A 16,831-nucleotide genomic window follows, 5' to 3' on the forward strand; every position below is an offset into this window, starting at 1 on the left:
TCAGCCTCTGGAAACAATTGTTCTATAGCTTCTACACACAATCCTTGTCCTTTGGGTGACCCGTCCATTTACCCAAAGTATAAACGCACATGAAAGCTGTTTACTTCTCTCATGGCCTTTTAGTACTTTTGAGTCAGACCAGAAAAAGCACGAGGTGCAAGGTTATTCTTATCCTGAGAACTATTTGTGCTGGGCACACGGCTTGGGCCATAGAGTGTCAGTTTCCAAAAGGGGCCGTCTGGTACTAGAGTCAAAGCACACTAGGTAAGGACATAACCGTAGAACAGATCATTAATAGAATGTATATAATGGAATAGGCATTTCTTACGTAAGCACAGCTAGTTCCAAGATTATTTTTACTTCTATACTAATGAGAGTGCTGTAACTCCACCGAGGAAAATGGCTACATTATTATTCAGGGCTCGTCAATTGTTAATGAGTTACTTACTCAAATGTTTTTGGCAAGCCTCCTCGCCGATAACTAATTTTAGTAAGATGATGTTGAAGTAAAAACAAAACGGTACAGAGTTTAAGCATAGAAGTTTCTGGTTATCAGGGAATAAGGTACAGATTATCGAGGGGTGCGAAATTCGGTTTAGGAGCGGGTGGCGTAAGGAATACATAAACTGCAAGCTCCCCGATTGGGGGTAGAAGTTTAACAGGTCAAAGTACAGACACTGAGATATGGGGGTATGTGGTTCATACAATGGCTATGTTCAGGAGTGGAGTATGATGAGTGGATACGATGAAGCCTCCTCGCCGATAACTAATGCTACACTCTGTCACTATCCATCAGAGCGCAAACCCAGGCGTGGTCCAGAGAACAACCATGGTTCATTACAGAGCTGCTGCTTTTTATTTTTATTTTATCATAAGCCTCGTCTACACTACCAAGTTTGGTTACTGTAAATTACATTGGCTTAAGTTGCCGACTTTTGTCGACCGCTAGGGCACATACACCCTTGGCTGCTCACCACAAGTGGTTACGGTGATGGAAAGATGTGATGCACCATGGCAGGTATCCCAGACTGCCCTGCATGGTCATTCACTACAAGGCCTTGTGGGACATTTTCACGATGCTTTGTGGGATGCCAGCAATTCACCCAAGGATTTCTGGGAACTATGGGAAGGGGTCAAATTCTCACAATGCCGTTTTCTCCATCCCGTAACACTTAGTCCATCCCACCATTTTCATGCGGTTTAAAAAAATTCCCACCCTCCTGTGCGCTGCTTGTCGGTCTCTGCCTTCTCGCTGGCAGAAGCATGGACCCTACAGAGTTTAGTGCAATTCTAATGAGCATTGCTAAACAGAGCATAGGAGGCTCCTGCAAGTGCAGGACTTCAGTGAGTCCTGCGGCAACTAGTGGTGTCCTGTGGAAGAGGAAACGTTTGAGGACAATGACTGGATGACGATGGACACAGTGAATAAAAAGGCCAGGTTGCTGCTGGCATTCACTGAGCAACCACATGCGGTGGCTCAGCTCTGCCAGGCCTGAGAATTGAGCGCTGACTGTTGGGATCGCATCGTGATGTGAGTCTGGCACAATGAGCAGTGGCTGCAGAACTCCCAGCTGGGAAAGGCCACGTTCCTGGATCTTCGTACAGAGCTTAAAAAAAATTCACCACGCTTAATCACACAGTTAAAGAATAATAGAATACCACTTTTTTAAATATTTTTGTGGTTTCTACATTTTCAAATGTATTGATTTCAATTACAACACAGAATACAAATTGTACAGTGCTCACTTTATATTATTTTTGATTACAAATATTTGCACTGTAAAAAATAAAAGAAATCGTATTTTTCAATTCACCTAATACAAGTACTGTAGTGCACTCTCTTTATCTTGAAAGTTGAACTTACAAATGTAGAATTAAGTATAAAAAATAACTAAATTCAAAAATAAAACAAATGTAAAACTTAAACTTCTTGTTCGGCCAATTGCTCAGACAAACAAGTTTGTTTAGATTTAGGGGAGATACTGCTGCCCGCTTCTTTTTTATATCACCACCTGAAAGTGAGAACAGGCATTCACACGGCACGGTGGTAGCCGGTGTTGCAAGATATTTATGTGCACTAAAGATTCATATGTCCCTTCATGCTTCAACCACCATTCCAGAGGACATGTGCCCCGGCTGATAACGGGTTCTACTTGATAACCATCCAAAGCAGTGCAGACTGAAGCAAGTTCATTTTCATCATGAGTCAGATTCCAGCAGAAGGTTGATTTTCTTTTTCGGTGGTTCAGGTTCTGTAGTTTCTGCATCAGAGTGTTGCTCTTTTAAGACTTCTGAAAGCGTGCTTCACACCTCGTCCCTCTCAGATTCTATAAGGCAGATACCATTTTTATTCCATATGTGGGAGGAATATTTCAATAGGAGTAACATAATAAAGGGCAAGACAGTGCCTTAAAAGGTTTAGGATCACATTGTTTACACAGTGTAGAACCAAATATTTATTTTAGATCCTCAGAATCATTTTGAAATAACTTTACCCTTTCACAGTCAGTATTATAAATGTTCTCCGACTGCTGAAGCATTAGCTGCTCAAACAAGAATGAAAATGAAGTGTTCTAGATGGGCAGAGAACACGCTGTACGATTTTCAACTGAAGAGAAAATAGAGAACATCGAGAACCAGAGCATCTTTAGTGGTATAAAGGCAACTTTCCCTCTCTTGGTATTGATACCTCCTCCTCAATTATTGGGAGTGGACTACATCCACCCTGATTGAATTGGCCCTGTCAACACTGGTTCTCCACTTGTAAGGCAACTCCCTTCTCTTCATGGATAATAATGCCTGCATCTGTAAAATTTTCACTCCAGCATCTGAAGAAGTGCGTTTTTTAACCCACGGAAGCTTATGCCCAAATAAATCTGTTAGTCTTTAAGGTGCCACTGGGCTCCTTGTTGTTTTTGTGGCTACAGACTAACACGGCTACCCTGATACCTGTTGGGTTATTGTTTTTATACAACTGTTAAAGCCAATGTGGCATTTGCATCTTTGTTAAATGTGCAATTTATTTATTTTTTTCAAATAAAGGTGGATGGATACGTAAGGCAGTGATGAACAATTTCATGTTAAGCCTGAAGCAATTGTTGGTTTGCTCATCAAACTTGTATGCATCATGTTTTATGAGGATAATAGAGTGAAAGGAAGAAGAACCCAGTGTCACCCTTACTGTATTCTTCACAAGCTAATTTCAGAGTTTTTCACAGGTTAGAGTCTCTAGCTGTTCGATTGATTTACAATATTAAAGGGTCCGGGGTGAGGGAGTTGGGTGTTCAACTGCATTTATAGGCAAAGCCCATCATTTAAAGCCTGAATCTGCTCTCACTGTTGTCGTCAGCTGCAGTAATCCCACTGCCATCACTAGCAGCAGGATGGGGCTGCTAAGCTATTTGTTCTGTTGTTGATAAATATTCATATTCAACTGTCATAAGGTGGAACGCAAGATTTTCCTCTTGGTGCTCAAGCTCTGGTGATAGCATTTACTAACCGTATAATTAAAGAAATGCAGCAACTGGTCCTCCTTGTTTGCTTCCAGCTGGTTTGAATTGTTATGAATCTTCTAAGGGGGGCGAAGAAGAAAACATCACTTGAAAGCTACGTTAGCAATGGGTTAGGAGTGTCGGTAACAGCGGGGGAGGGATAGCTCAGTGGTTTGAGCATTGGCCTGCTAAACCCAGGGTTGTGAGCTCAATCCTTGAGTGGGCCATTTAGGGATCTGGGGCAAAAATTGGGGATTGGTCCTGCTTTGAGCAGGGGGTTGGACTAGATGACCTCCTGAGGTCCCTTCCAACCCCTGAGATTCTATGATACACAAGGAAGCACACAGTAAGAGTTCTTACTGAAATAATACAAAAATAGTTGGGTTCTGGTGACAAAACTTCATGTCACTTGCACTCTGTCACTTAAGGTACATATTTAACGTTCAAACCCACTGAGCACAAGATTGTTAAGTGAGGTAAATTACTGCCTTCGGTTATGTGTGTGTCACTCCCTTTGCAAACAGTAGGGTGGATGCTCCCATAAGGACACAATTTGGCCTCGTAAAAGAACTTTCTTCACTGTTTCAAAGGCATGAGGTGACAGGTCTTAGAATGGTTTAAAGCCAAATACAATGCACTGTATTCATGTCCAGTTGGTGGGTTACAATCTTTTAACATCAGAACGATAGGCATTGCTTACTGGATGGCCATTACCATCATAAACAGGTAAATAGTTATTTAGTTTCTGAAACTAAAACAGAAATAGTTATTTGAGCCTAGGGAGCCACTACTTATATGCAGGGTACAGTAACCAACCTTTTTAGCTGTTGGTGTCTCTTGCTTTTTAAGTTACCAATACATATCTGCTCAACAATATATGAATCATCATGTAGTAACTTGATTCTTGCCACTGAACTGGCATGAAGATGGGAACTGTCAACATTTATTTCTTATTTTAGATTGTGCGTGATCCAATATGATTAGCTGCTTCCCACAAAATCCTTCCAGCTTGAATAGCTAGATGCTCACTGCAACAAGTATGAATTTTATATGGGACAGTAGCAGTGAGCCTAAAGCAATATTGAGCCAATGCACAGGTTGAACTGCTAAAACCTACTTTAAAAATACAATATGCAGAGAAATGTACACCGAAAGTGAAGCATTCAGTTTAGTTTGTGTAATGGACCTTTATGGATTTCAAATTCTAACCACTTAGACCACACACATTAACTGATCATCACAGCTTCTCTTTATACATTGAACCTCTACCTTTCACGTATTACAAGCATTACAAATTGTTTTACTCTAGCCTTAAATTTAAAAATACCCTTATGGTGTGCCTTTATTTAAGAACGTGACAAATAAGTGAATTCAAGAGTAAAACTTTAATGGACCTCTGCTTATTTCTAATCAAAAGTTTACAAAAAAGTATGCATGTTTGGAAAACCTGCTGAAATCCGCAACATGTTACTCAGTAATTTTGTGGCAATAGCATACCCCATGATGAAACTTACACAGCAGATGCCATGTTGCAGGCAGGAAGTCATTGCAATTGTAAACCACTTTCAGAGAGACAAAGTGCCCAATAGCACCATTAAAAAAAAGTAAACAGCAAGATATTCCTTATATTTTTTTAATTGAAAAAACTTACAAAATAAGACTTAACTCCATTACAGATAAAGTCAATTTTCCTAGTTTCTTTGAGTTACGGGACAAGCCACCATCTTTCCTCCAAGTCTATGTCTATGAGATCACACTCTGCTTTTGGTAAAGGAACACTGTCAAGGTTAATGAGTCCAACATTTGACGTAAAGTACCTCTGCCTCTCAATACTGTATCTATTAAAATAGTTTAATTAGGAGATGCATTTTTTACGATTCCAAAACAAATGGTACAGTGATTTTTCAAATCAACCCAAATCCGTGCCAGCAGCCTAACACTTATGAGCAACCCTACAATAACAAACTAACTTATTAAATCACACTTATTAAATCAAAGGGTGGTGGAGGAAGTGTGTGTAAAACCAGTAAATTAAGATTTCAAGTATTGTCCTTTTAAAATATATTGCCAATGTGCCAGCAACTGGATTATATCTGTCTTCAATACAGCTCTGAACAGGGTGTGGTTATTTTTCTGAAAACTAAACAATCATTTTGCAAAAAATGATCTCTGTTTAGTACTGAAGATTGCTGTTAAACTATGTGAACCAGTAAGCCCTACCACTCTACTCCAGTGAACAAATTCACAAAAGCATTATGAATCTGGTGTAAAAAAAATGAAGTGAACTTCTGGCAGAGCACTTTATGCATCTGCTTTCAATTGCACCCAGGGTCCTGAATATCGACAAAGTGCACTCTTATGGTAAGATTCTTTAACCAGTACAGGTCTTCTGTGTTCTGGACCCCAACTCCACAGAAGACAAATGAATGTCTTTATATTACATCTACATTCCTCCACTCTTAAGAATAGCTTTCTCGAGAGAATGTACAGTTTCAATTAGTGCAATATGACTCAATAGAACTTTTCTTTAATTTTTTTTTTACAGTAAACAGACCTTTATACAGACCCACAAACTAGTTTGTACTTCCTTATTTACATCAAACAGTTGTACATATATACATATTATCAAAATACAGAACTTCCCCCATAACATTTCAAATGTCTTGTTATTCAATAAACACTTTTAAAAAAAATTGTTCTCTCAAACTAAATAATCTCATACAGCAAAGACTCTAATTGCATTCATTTGTTTCCAGTGCACTGGGTTCTTCAATTACAGAATACACTTTCCACCAACCCATTTTTGTTCTTTCATTTTGGAGACAGAATACCCTTATCCCCTGGATTAGTACTTGCAATGGTGTTAGGGAAATTCGGTCTGGCAGTAAGTCGGATGGTTTCAGGAGTCCACCTCCAATTCTTCTTGGTTTTCACTGAGTCTTAGCATAAGTTGTTGCTCATAATAAAGGCTCTTTGCATAGTTTATTTCTTGAGATAACTTTACTGCTAAGACTTCAGACTTCACATGGACCTGCACAAATAAAAGTTTATTACACATACAGAAGTATTAAAAGTAGTGGGAAAATGTAATACCACTGTGAAGAGAAATAAAAATATCCACTTAAAGTAACTACCTGCAGTTATCTAACTGCAACGACCAGGCTGGTTACTTTAAGGGGTAGTCCTATCTAGTGTTAAGTAGAAAACTAGAAATTGGGACTCCGTTTCTGTTCTTAGGTGTGCCACTTACTCATTATTTTCCCTATCTCTGAAGTAGAGATTTCCTTACCTAGCTTAGTGCTGAAGTTGAGTGAATTAATGTTTGTAAAAGGGTTCTGAAATACTCTGATAAACAGTATTTTAATTATTTACATGGACCTTGGCTCAAAGAAACAGACAGGCAGACAACTAGAGATATTAGGTATGTTATTTTTATTGGAAGGAGAGGGATGGGCCATACAAGTACTTTGGGGCCAGTCATTTTACCCCTCTTATCTTTTCTGTGTTTTTTCTATTTAGAATGTAAGTGCTTTGGGGCATGGTCAACCTCTTACGGGGCACGGATCTCTGTTCACGTCTCTAGGTGCTACTTTAATACTTACATTAGTAAGTGTACAAACTCCAGTTGCTTTAGAACTGAGAGCTCTACTATATTTGATCTATCTACATTACAAAGATTAAATTTACTATACACAGGGAATAGATATCATGAGTTTGGAGAGAATATTTTGCTACTACAAGGTGAGAAAGCACAGACATAACACTGTAAAACAGCCTGATGGCTATTCCATTCAACTAACAAATACTGGGTCAGGCTTCTGAATTTGTTTTTTTTTTTAAATTAGATTCCGCCCCTAGTAATATCATCCTGGGTAATGCCCCGCCTATCATTCTGATTGGATTTCTTGTCCTCAGGAAGTGGAACAGTCCATATATGTCAGTGATACCTTCCCTTATTCAGGGAGCTCTGGAATTTCCCTTGATCTTTCTCCCAAGTTTACAGAAAAGTACTTCTGCACCCAGGCCTCCCTCACAGATAGGCAAAACACCATTAAAAAAAAAAGACTACAATGTCTACTTTCGCTGTCAGCTGAATGGCATTGTTATAATTCAATGGCACAGAAGACAGTATACCAAGGGTGCCAAAGCACTGGACTATTGCAATATAGAGAGCACAAAACCACAATATGAACAGAAGAGTAAGTGCTGGGTCCTCACCATAGGTCTCTGCTGTGATGGGCCTGGCATTGCTACACCGCTACTTGTACTGACAGCTTTCTTGGTCAGCTGCACATAGACCTTCCCATGGTCCTTTGAAATGAGGCAGTGGTAGAGATGATCGTATTTGACTTCCAAGAAGATGGCCTCTCTGTCTACATAATCCCCACTCTTCAGGAAATAAACAGCTTTGGATGAAATGAGAACACAATAGCTGTCTGTGTTCTCCACTGCTATGAAACTGCAAAAACCGGAAAGATAAGTCAGTGGTTTTTTACATCGTCTCATTTGTAAAACACTGAGCTGGGAGGGAGACTATTCTGTTCTTGTACTTGCTACTCTCTGTGTGACCTCTGAAAACCTACCAGGAAAATGAACTGCAGCAGAGAGAGCGCTGTGACCTTAGGATTCAAATGTTTTTATTAGTTCATCAAAAATAAACTGAAGTGTGCCTCAAACCATCACCCTTGCACAATAAGTGTAATATTAATATTAAAGTGCCCATTTTGTAGCCTTTCTAGCTTTGGAGATTAGGGCTACAAGATAGGCAGAAAGAACAGAAGTACTTGTGGCACGTTAGAGACTAACCAATATATTTGAGCATAAGCTTTCGTGAGCTACAGCTCACTTCATCACTTCACGAAAGCTCATGCTCAAATAAATTGGTTAGTCTCTAAGGTGCCACAAGCCCTCCTGTTCTTTTTGCAAATAGACTAACACGGCTGCTACTCTGAAACCTGTCATTATGCAAGATAGGCAGAGTTACAGGGTTAACTCTAGATCAAACAAAACATTGGGAATACCACAGTCTCACTCAAACACCAAAGAAAGGCAGAGAGTTAGAAGTGATAGGGAATAGAAAGATAAGAAAGCAAGGCAGTGAGATAGCATGATAGCATACCAAGTTTTACTGCCATCACTTTGTTGGTTAGGGGTATGATTTTTTTTATATTTATGTCAGTAGGAGAGGAATAAGAGAAGAGAGGAAAAGGTCGAGATGCAATCACCCCATGACATAGGTGGCTGGGATCATTCTATTAATAAATATTGTTCAGTGGGGAGTTTGACTGAGTCACTACTCTACCTTTCAAACCACACAACAAATTTCCCCAGCACAGAGACGTAGTCGGGGTGTTTTTGTTTGTTTATTTAAAGCCAATTTTATTGCTGACACATTCTTTAAATTTCAGAGTAGCAGCCGTGTTAGTCTGTATCCGTAAAAAGAAAAGGAGGACTTGTGGCACCTTAGAGACTAACAAATTTATTTGAGCATTAGCTTTTATGAGCTACAGCTCACTTCATCGGATGCATTCATTCTTTAAATTGAAATTGTTTGTAAATCTACTCTGATGTCTCTCATGATACATTACAAACTACAATGCTTCACTTTTTTTTCTTTAAAACAAACAAACAAACAAAAACAATGTTAACCTGCTGCCTGACCAGTAGCTAGAGAAGAGAAATTAGCTGTTTAACAATGGGGGTGAGAGGTTAAGCAGCAAGCAGGAGGGTTTCCCAGGGAGATTAGTTAGTTTGAGTGATGAATATGGGAGGGAGTATAGGGTGAATTAAGGAGATTTAGAGAATTATACCGTCTGAAAAAGATCAATGTAAAAACAAAGAGAATTCAAAGGTGAAATATTTTATATATACACAACATTTTGAGTCACCATACAAGCCTGAACACTAATGGCATATTTTACAAATTTAAATATGTATTTAGTTTCTCTATTCACACTATGAGTGTGCTAAATGGAATTATTAGTGTTATTCCTGCACTGTCAGTAATTCACTAGTGTATGAAACACGCCTGCAGGAAGGAGATTCTACTCCTTTAGATCAATTATTAGGCAGTTTGAAAATTATTTTGCATAGCAACAATTAACATTCTCACTATGTTATTTTTAAATCTTCCTCTTCCAAATGGTCACAGCTTGAGAGGTCTATTGAAATTTTTCAGAGTTGCTATCCAAATGAAACGGACAACTTTGTGTTACCTGTCCTATTTTCCTTACCAACTAAGTGTTCTCTGCAGTCAGTGTTTCTGCAGATCCGAACTGTGTGCCAACATGCGACAACCACATGCTGTTTTCTAAGCTGGTATCAGAGTAACAGCCATGTTAGTCTATATTCGCAAAAAGAAAAGGAGTACTTGTGGCACCTTAGAGACTAACCAATTTATTTGAGCATAAGCTTTCGTGAGCTACAGCTCACTTCATCGGATGCATACTGTGGAAAATACAGAAGATGTTTTTATACACACAAACCATGAAAAAAATCGGTGTTTATCACTACAAAAGGTTTTCTCTCCCCCCACCCTACTCTCCTGCTGGTAATAGCTTATACAGCAAGTCTGCCTAACTGTTTCATAATCCCTCTCCCCAATCTTTCTCCTTTGCACCAATACAGAAATAAAGAGAGAATCGTTGAAAGCATTTGCCTCTGAGCTGACAACTTGCAGGGCATATTACAGATCCACAATATTAAAACTAAAAAGTGAAAACTGCAGTTGTTTACTGGGCACTTTTCATTGCAGCCCACTGCTGGGAGGTTGCTTGGCTAGGCTAAGAGGTCTTGTTAATTGTTAATGGCAGTGGAAAGTGGGACACAGATCATAAGGAGCGTTGCAGGACAGGATCCAGCAAATAAGCAGCTCTTGCCATTATGTGCAGCGGCAGGAAGATGCAGAGAAAGTCACAGTTACATGTTCTTGGAAGATCTTCTTTCACAGACTTCAGTGTAAGGAGAGAAATACCAAAGGGGTTGTAGGGCACAGCCAGTAGAAGGAGTTCCTGAATGTCTGATAAATGTTATTGGTAGAACTGGGTGGAAATTTTTGTATGGAAAATGCCAATTCATCGGAATTGAAACGTTCCGCAGGAACATGTCGATTTTGATGACATTCCGGTAGAAACCAGGCAGATTTCTCATGGAACCCTGCCTGCTACTCAGGTTTTGAAACCTGGTTGCTGGTTCCTCAGCAGCCTACTAGGGAACCAGAACTCCCAGCTCCTTGTCAACATGGACTGACAGGGAGCCAAGAGCCTGGGAGTCCCTGGCACCCAAGCTCGCTGGCAGCCCGAGCTCCCAGGGCTTCCATGGTCCCTGACTCTGGGATAGTCTGCTGGGCAAACTCTGGCTCCCTGGCCGCTCATCTGGCAGGCTGCCACAGACAGCCAGGGACCGAGGTGGAGGATTCCCAGCCTGTCTGGCTCCCCAGTGATGCCCTCCTGGTGTCCAGGGAATCAGGCAGCTGTTCTGGGAAAAATTCTGATAAATTTTTTTTCCTACTACAAAGTGCAAAACATTTCAAAATTTCAAAATCTTTCATGAAACAGAAAATCCAGTTACTAATCAGCTTTAGTTGTTGGCTGCGAAACTTTCATCAGCTCGACCATTTGAGAAGCATTTTGTGCAATATACCAATCTACATCTGACTGAACCACTGGTTATCAAATAGGATTTTAATACCAAAACATCCAGCAGGGTCAGTTAATCAGATTTCTCCTCACCCCTCAATAAAATGACTAGGGCTCCTAGCTGCTATGGTAACACAAATAATAATACCATCGGTTTTTGATTAAAAGAATCATGCCAATAATCTTCAACGAATTCTTTTTATTACTAGCTTACTCCAGGAGGGTTCTTCTGTATTGTACACTTAACTCTTTGTCTTTTCCCCTCATGCCTTTGTCTCACCTAATCATGATAATTCATAGAGCCTCTTGTCATTGTAAACCCAGATGGCACAATTAAGGAGAAGTCTCACCACACCTTGTCTTTAGGGTTTGTTTGTTTTTGTTAATGATTTTTTATGCTCTTAATGTTTCAAACACTAACTGCATTAGTTATCATATGTATCTATTCTACTGTTTGGACTACAGGTGTGCCATTTAGAAGACAGGTAAAGGCCTTTGAAACTAGTCTGATTAAAATAAAGGTTATCAAATTAAATCCATCTTGCTTTAGTACTATGTAATATATGCATAGGCCATTCTATTCTTAACACTCTGTGCTTGACAAACTTCTTTTTTTTAAAAAACACAACTGTCTCCCCTGATCTAGTGCCTCTCAATTCAGTTATGAAATAAAATAAACAGTTTATGTGTCAGTTTATATGTTGCTGTTCCCAGGGCCCAACTGATAACATACTTCTCAGATGCTTGTTTGACTTACTATTTCTAGTTAACAATCCCAACTTTAATTTATCTGCTATACTACAATACGAGTGGTGGGTGCCTGTGGATGATCAATGTAAACTAACTGTCTCGCGGCCCACCAGTGGATTACCCTGACAGGCTGCGTGTGGCCTGTGGGCCGCAGGGTGCCCACCACGGTACTATACTGTTCAACAGCAGTAGCTCTCACAGCCTTAGATGGTTAAACATTTACATATCTCGTTTTTTAAGAGGACAACACAGCTAAGACAGTAGAGTTGTCTCATTATTTTCTGAGGAGTATGATGGGAATTTTAATTTTAAGTTGATACTGGAGACTTAAACAGATATTAGAGACTGGCAGAACACGGATTTCTCCTCACAACACAGTACTGTGACAAAACAGGTACTATGTTTTATACCCATTTTAGAGACAGGTAAACTGAGGCACAGTCAGGTGCTCTGGCTTCAGTCAGAAGTTTCCAAACTGTGGTTCATAGACCAATGATGGTCCACAGAGAATTTACTAGCCAAATGGTTTTGGTTTTCCTTGTTCCCAGCTGCTAAACTGCATTAAAAGAAGTAATAGACAGACAAATTCGTAGTATTATTATTCTACGTAAGAAATTGCCACAGAGAAGTTATGAAATTTCAGATGGGAAAGGAGGTGGTCTGTGTAATTGCTAAGGCATGGGGAGATAATCATGAGACAACCTCTATTAAAATGTGGCCCACCCTATGAGAAACTATTATATCACTGGTTTCAGAGTAGCAGCCGTGTTAGTCTATATCCGCAAAAAGAAAAGGACTTGTGGCACCTTAGAGACTAAAATTTATCTGAGCATAAGCTTTGGTGAGCTACAGCTCACTTCATCGGATGCATTCAGTGGAAAATACAGTGGGGAGAAATATACACAGAGAACATGAAACAATGGGTGTTACCATACACACTGTAATGAGAGAGATCAGGTAAGGTGAGCTATTACCAGCAGAAGAACGGGGGGGGGGGGGGGGCGGGGAGGAAGGGGGAACCTTTTGTAGTGATTTGCTAACTGGATACAATTAACTTAGGCTTGAATAAAGACTGGGAGTCATTACACAAAGTAAAACTATTGCCCCATGTTTATTCCCCCCTTCCCCCCCCACTGTTCCTCAGACGTTCTTGTCAACTGCTGGAAATGGCCCACCTTGATTATCTCTACTGAATTGATTATCCACTGTATGCATCCGATGAAGTGAGCTGTAGCTCACCAAAGCTTATGCTCAAATAAATTTGTTAGTCTCTAAGGTGCCACAAGTACTCCTCTTCTTTTTGCGCATACAGACTAACACAACTGCTACTCTGAAACCTTTCATTTTATCAGTTTCTCTTGATCAATTACAGTTACATTCCATAAATCAAATTATTTTAAAGAGGGGAAAAAATCCCACCAAATTGCTTTAGTTTAGACAATAGTCTTGCCAACAGACAATAAAAGGAAATTATTTTTTCTTGCTGAGGTTCACTGAATATTTAAGCCCCGATCTTCAGATGTGCTCAGCATATGGAGCTCCCTTGAGTTCATTGAGGTTCTCAGGCCCAGCACTTCAGAAAACTGGATGATTAATTTCTATTATGCTTTCTACAACAGGCCAGATTTAATCTTAATCAATTTTCCTTCAAGGTGTCAGGGATGTATTTTGAGGAACGGAGGTATGGAAACCAAGGGCAGTGATTTCCTGGTGAAGCACTGATATTTTAGCAAATTTGTAGTTAAACCTTACATTTTGTTCCAAGTTTGAGTCACACATCATCATGCGTTTTCTTTTGTCAACAACATACATCCTCTCCTCTTGTGCTTAAAGTTTCAACAGAAGAGCTGAAAACTAAGATATTACTTTTGTTTTTTTCTATATTCCTACATTTCTGTGATTTAAAAAATCAAATTAATAAAAGAAAATGAAAAATTAAATGAAACACAATCCAGTAGAACAAAGTAGAAGCAACCAGATCTCTGGAGAATTTGTGGGGCTTTAACTACATCAGGAAGTAATTACACAATATTTTCCAGAAGTGAAACAGTGAGCCTAACTGGAAAAAAATGTGGAAACATTTAGTTAGAACAGTAGAGCAAGGTATTATACCCATGTCCCCCTTTTATGGATTAAACTTTGAAGGAAAATATGCAAATAATCAGGTCTTTAAATCTGGTTTTAATTACAATACTAGGATAAAAGTCAGAGGCACAATTTTGTACTGGTTTTCCATGACAAGAGATACCGTTTTCTTGTTGAGTGATATTCCTGTTGGTGAAAGTCACAGTGAATGAGCAATACAACAGCTGAAATTGTGTTAGACATTTTTGATAATTTCACTGATGTACTTACTCATTTAGTAGCGCACGCACACACCCCCTTCCCTCACTCATAAAAGTCTTATTTGGAAAATCTCTATAAAAAAAATTTAACTCTCAGGGCTCAAATTTTTCCCAGTTTTCTCCCAGCAGAAGCCAGATTATGGCCCCTGGCAGTGGAAAATCTGTCCACGGAGTGTGTGTGTTTCAGAGCCACTGCAACAACAGAACTTGCCACGAGAGACACAGTGATCTCTAGTGCACAGCCAACAAGAAAACCCTGGTGCGCACACAGCTCCTGGAGAGCAGCTGTCAAATCTCTTAGACCCCCAACTTGAATAGTAGTAGGAAGAATGCAAAAATTGAGAGGGCAGGGAAGGTCATGGTACCACCAAATTAGATACCCTGAGGCACAAGGCCAGATGTCAAATGATATAATTTCTCTAGAACCTCACCTTCTTGGAAAATGTTACTGTTTTATTCTTTCAAAGCAAAATGAGAGTAATGAGACTGATAACATGCAGTTAAACAAGACTGCTACACCATTTAGAAACCTAACTGCTCAGATTCCTTCTTCATAAATGGGGGGGGGGGGGGAGCGGAGGGAGAGAGCCTGGCCATGTAATTGAGGAAAGGACTTGACATCAAGAGATATGGGTTCTAATCTTGAGTCTGTCATAAACAGACACTCACCTTGGACTAATTACTTAATATCTTATTGCCTCAATTTTCCTTATCTGTGAAACCGAGATAATGACAATGAGTTAACTTATTAGGGTTTTGTGAGGCTACATCAAACAATATTTATAAACCATGTGAACACACTTGGAAGGGAGGGGATGATGGAAGTTCTCAAACACCAAAAATATCCTCCAGAAATCAAAAACAAGAGAAATAGGTGACGTGGATAAAAAAAGCTTTTAGTGGCTATTACAAAGACACAATGTATTTTCATATAATGATTATATTATAACACAGCAGTTGCTGGGTTAGTACTTACAACTCATCTTGGATGTTGTCTGTCAGCTTGAATAGCTGCTCCTGTCCTTCTGCCTGGCTTTCTGAATACCGGGGCAATAGTCCTTGAGGGCCTCTACAACAGCGTGGCTTTCTCACTCTCTCGGCCTGCGTCCTACATACAAAACACACATTAACTGATTTAATGTGACTTAAGTTTCCCTTGGAAACTTTACTCCATATAAGAAGTCATATTATAAGCAAGGTTTGGCATGAAAAAGCCATTAAGTTTTTAGATCTCTGTTGGTATCTGCTTTGTATAAATACAATATTATTTTATCTGGGCGTCTCTCTAGTAGATACAGATCTCTATGCTTCTTTTTTGCAATTTTCCATTGAAATCTGGTTTGAAATTGCAAAGAAAGCAGGTGAAATTGATGTGGAAAAGCACTGTGAAGCACAACGGCCTGCAAATTTTTAATAAAAATATGTATTACTACATAAGGTTTTTACCCTTTTTTCCAGAAACAGGAATCCATGTGTGATGTATCTATATAGTTATTGCATTTGTTGTAGAAGCTTGCATGTCGATGGACAAGATGGCAATAAGTTGAAAAGTAACAGACACCCACAAGTACGCTGCACATGTTCACGCTCGACCCACTGGTATCTGCATCAGTACTATAGTGAATCTTTACTTAAAAAAATCCTGGATGCTTTTAAACCTTTGGACACCATCACCATGCGGAGAATTGTGCTGCAGAATACCTACCCCTGCTTCTTTCTTTGCCTCTTCCCAATCCCACCACTTGGAGACTGCTGCCTGCTGTTCAGAGCTCTCTTTCAAGCGAGTGCTATTAATTTTTCAAGAGGCTACTGACAGCCGAACCCAGTATTTTTGATTATTGAACCCTACTTCCCCGCTTAATGTTCTCTACAGACACTGCAGAATGAATGGCTGTTGTCCTTTTGATCTGACGAGGGGGAAAATCCCACAACAATTAGTTTACTTTTTAAGCTGCTTGGCAACAGCACACAAGAGTACTTGCCCGCTAAGTTTTGCTTGTTGCAGATGTTTTCTCTGGAGTCTTGTTACTTCTTTAGTGCTTTTCCTTTTCATCAACCCTATCCCCATACACACACACAGACACACTTTTAAACTCTGCTTTCCTCTGGGTTTTTGGCATCCCTGCCTACTAACTCTAATCATGGCAAACTATATTTTTACTGCCTCTACTCTTCTTGGCTACAGCTACTAGTAAAAGTAATCTTCTATATGTCCCTCATGTGCTGCCTTTGACTTGATTCATGGCTTTATTTGCCGTAACTGTCTATTTATTGAGTCACTTATTGTGACTAAATTCACTTTAAGCACTTTGACTATTGCTGCTTCCAGTGCTTTATTTTCTTGTAGCCTCCGTGGCACAGTATCGTTCAGCTGGCTCAGTGGAAGTAAGAAATGGAAACCTCCCTTTCCCAGTCCCTTGGAATGCAGAGAACAGGCTACTGTCATAAATGCCATGGACTCGTGTAGAAGGCTGTGTTTGTTTATTTTTACCTCTGAGCTATTCTTTTAAGTCTGCACCTGCAATGGTGGAATAATAAGTGCTGGTAAAGAGAGGATAGACGTCAGATTTGTAGGATGTACTATTCAAACATCGGAAGGAGCATACAA

The 16,831-nt window shown here is 39.6% G+C and overlaps 1 protein-coding gene across 1 annotated transcript in view; it reads right to left on the minus strand.

Annotated features, from left to right (window-relative positions):
• Positions 1 to 5,110: 5,110 nt before the first annotated feature.
• VPS13D (vacuolar protein sorting 13 homolog D) overlaps positions 5,111 to 16,831 on the minus strand; it is a 196,941-nt gene continuing 185,220 nt past the window's right edge. The window contains exons 68-70 of the mRNA XM_084651570.1: positions 15,200 to 15,331; positions 7,710 to 7,950; positions 5,111 to 6,522 (exon numbers count right to left, since the gene is read on the minus strand). Of these exons, the coding sequence (XP_084507696.1) occupies positions 6,391 to 6,522; positions 7,710 to 7,950; positions 15,200 to 15,331 (505 nt within the window). The 3' untranslated portion in view covers positions 5,111 to 6,390. The remainder of the gene's footprint in view (positions 6,523 to 7,709; positions 7,951 to 15,199; positions 15,332 to 16,831) is intronic.

Source organism: Lepidochelys olivacea (genome assembly GCF_965140295.1).
Source record: "Lepidochelys olivacea isolate rLepOli2 genome assembly, chromosome: 18".
NCBI lineage: Eukaryota > Metazoa > Chordata > Testudines > Cheloniidae > Lepidochelys > Lepidochelys olivacea.